The sequence below is a fragment of the Octopus bimaculoides genome, chromosome 27 (assembly GCF_001194135.2).
Source record: "Octopus bimaculoides isolate UCB-OBI-ISO-001 chromosome 27, ASM119413v2, whole genome shotgun sequence".
Taxonomy (NCBI): domain Eukaryota; kingdom Metazoa; phylum Mollusca; class Cephalopoda; order Octopoda; family Octopodidae; genus Octopus; species Octopus bimaculoides.
In genome coordinates, this window is record NC_069007.1 from 16443158 (window position 1) to 16444527 (window position 1370).

Sequence of the window (1370 nt, forward strand, 5' to 3'; positions counted from 1 at the left end):
ATATATTCACATGTGTGTGTATTGTTCTAGTGTCACCCATTGCTTAGAACATGTACAAGATGAAAAAAATCCTCATTTTATTGATGTTACTCACCTTTTCCAGAACAGAACATAAATGTGCACTGAACCATATCATTATCCCCACAGAAACAAGTGTTACAGTCATCATTGAAGTTCTCACCTATTTCATAATGCTTTCCTTTGTATGTACATGCTTCAACTGCAAAAGAGACGTGATTCAATTTATTGGTAATTGTATTCTGTTGATCTTAATTAATATTGATACGCTTCTAAAAATCCACAAAACCGTGATATTTGTCCCAGAAAAGCATCTCGTGTAGATATATAATGCTAAAAAGCACAGAAGAATATCAGAAGCAGCAATGGAATTGCTAGATCCTGATCTCTGTGTCATTGCATGCCATCAGTAGCAGGCATCCACTATCAACTGCATGCTTACGTAAACTTAGCCTCCACCAATTTAGAAACAAACAGTGATTAATAAATCATCGACGTTTCAAATAGGTAGCGTATTGAGTAAAAATTTGTAATTAGCAACAGAACCAGTATTATTTCAAAATAGCTTTCTTATTTCTTTACTGCCCACAAGGGGCTAAACATAGAGGGGACAAACAAGGACAGACAAACGGATTAAGTCGATTATATCGACCCCAGTGTGTAACTGGTACTTAATTTATCGACCCCAAAAGGATGAAAGGCAAATTCAGGCAATGGGAACTGTGTGGAAACCCATCATGTGTGTGTGTGTGTGTGTGTATACGTTTATATAATTTACATCATAAGAATTTAGAAACTTCAAGAGATGTGAAATATGGTTGAACTCAAAGTACTTAAAGCAGTGTGTGTGTGTGTAGCATAGGCCAAAGGTCACACATCAAAACATTTGAGATTTATATTATGTTGTTATTGTTAATAATAGCCATTGGCTAGTACTGAATCAGGGCTCTTATTATTTATATTATGTTATTGTTGTTGTTATTTATATTATGTTATTATTATTATCATTCATTTTGTTCATCATGTATAAGTCCATGTGTATTCATCATTATTCCATTTATTTTATTCAATTTTAGAAAGATTGAAGCAAGTTTTTGACAATTCCAGAGTGTATTGAACTTATTTTGTTCATGACCTTTGGCCCACCTTATATCATCATCATCATCATCATCGTTTAACGTCCGCTTTCCATGCTAGCATGGGTTGGACAATTTGACTGAGGACTGGTGAAACCGGATGGCAACACCAGGCTCCAATCTAATTTGGCAAAGTTTCTACAGCTGGATGCCCTTCCTAACGCCAATATATATATATTTATATATGTATATATATATATATATATATATATATAT

At 33.9% G+C, this 1370-nt stretch overlaps 1 protein-coding gene across 1 annotated transcript in view; it reads right to left on the reverse strand.

The window, feature by feature from the left end:
• The window catches only part of LOC106883443 (U-reduvitoxin-Pr10a), a 5692-nt gene that overhangs the window by 2443 nt on the left and 1879 nt on the right, over positions 1 to 1370 (reverse strand). The window contains exon 2 of the mRNA XM_014934459.2: positions 95 to 220. Within this exon, the coding sequence (XP_014789945.1) occupies positions 95 to 220 (126 nt within the window). The remainder of the gene's footprint in view (positions 1 to 94; positions 221 to 1370) is intronic.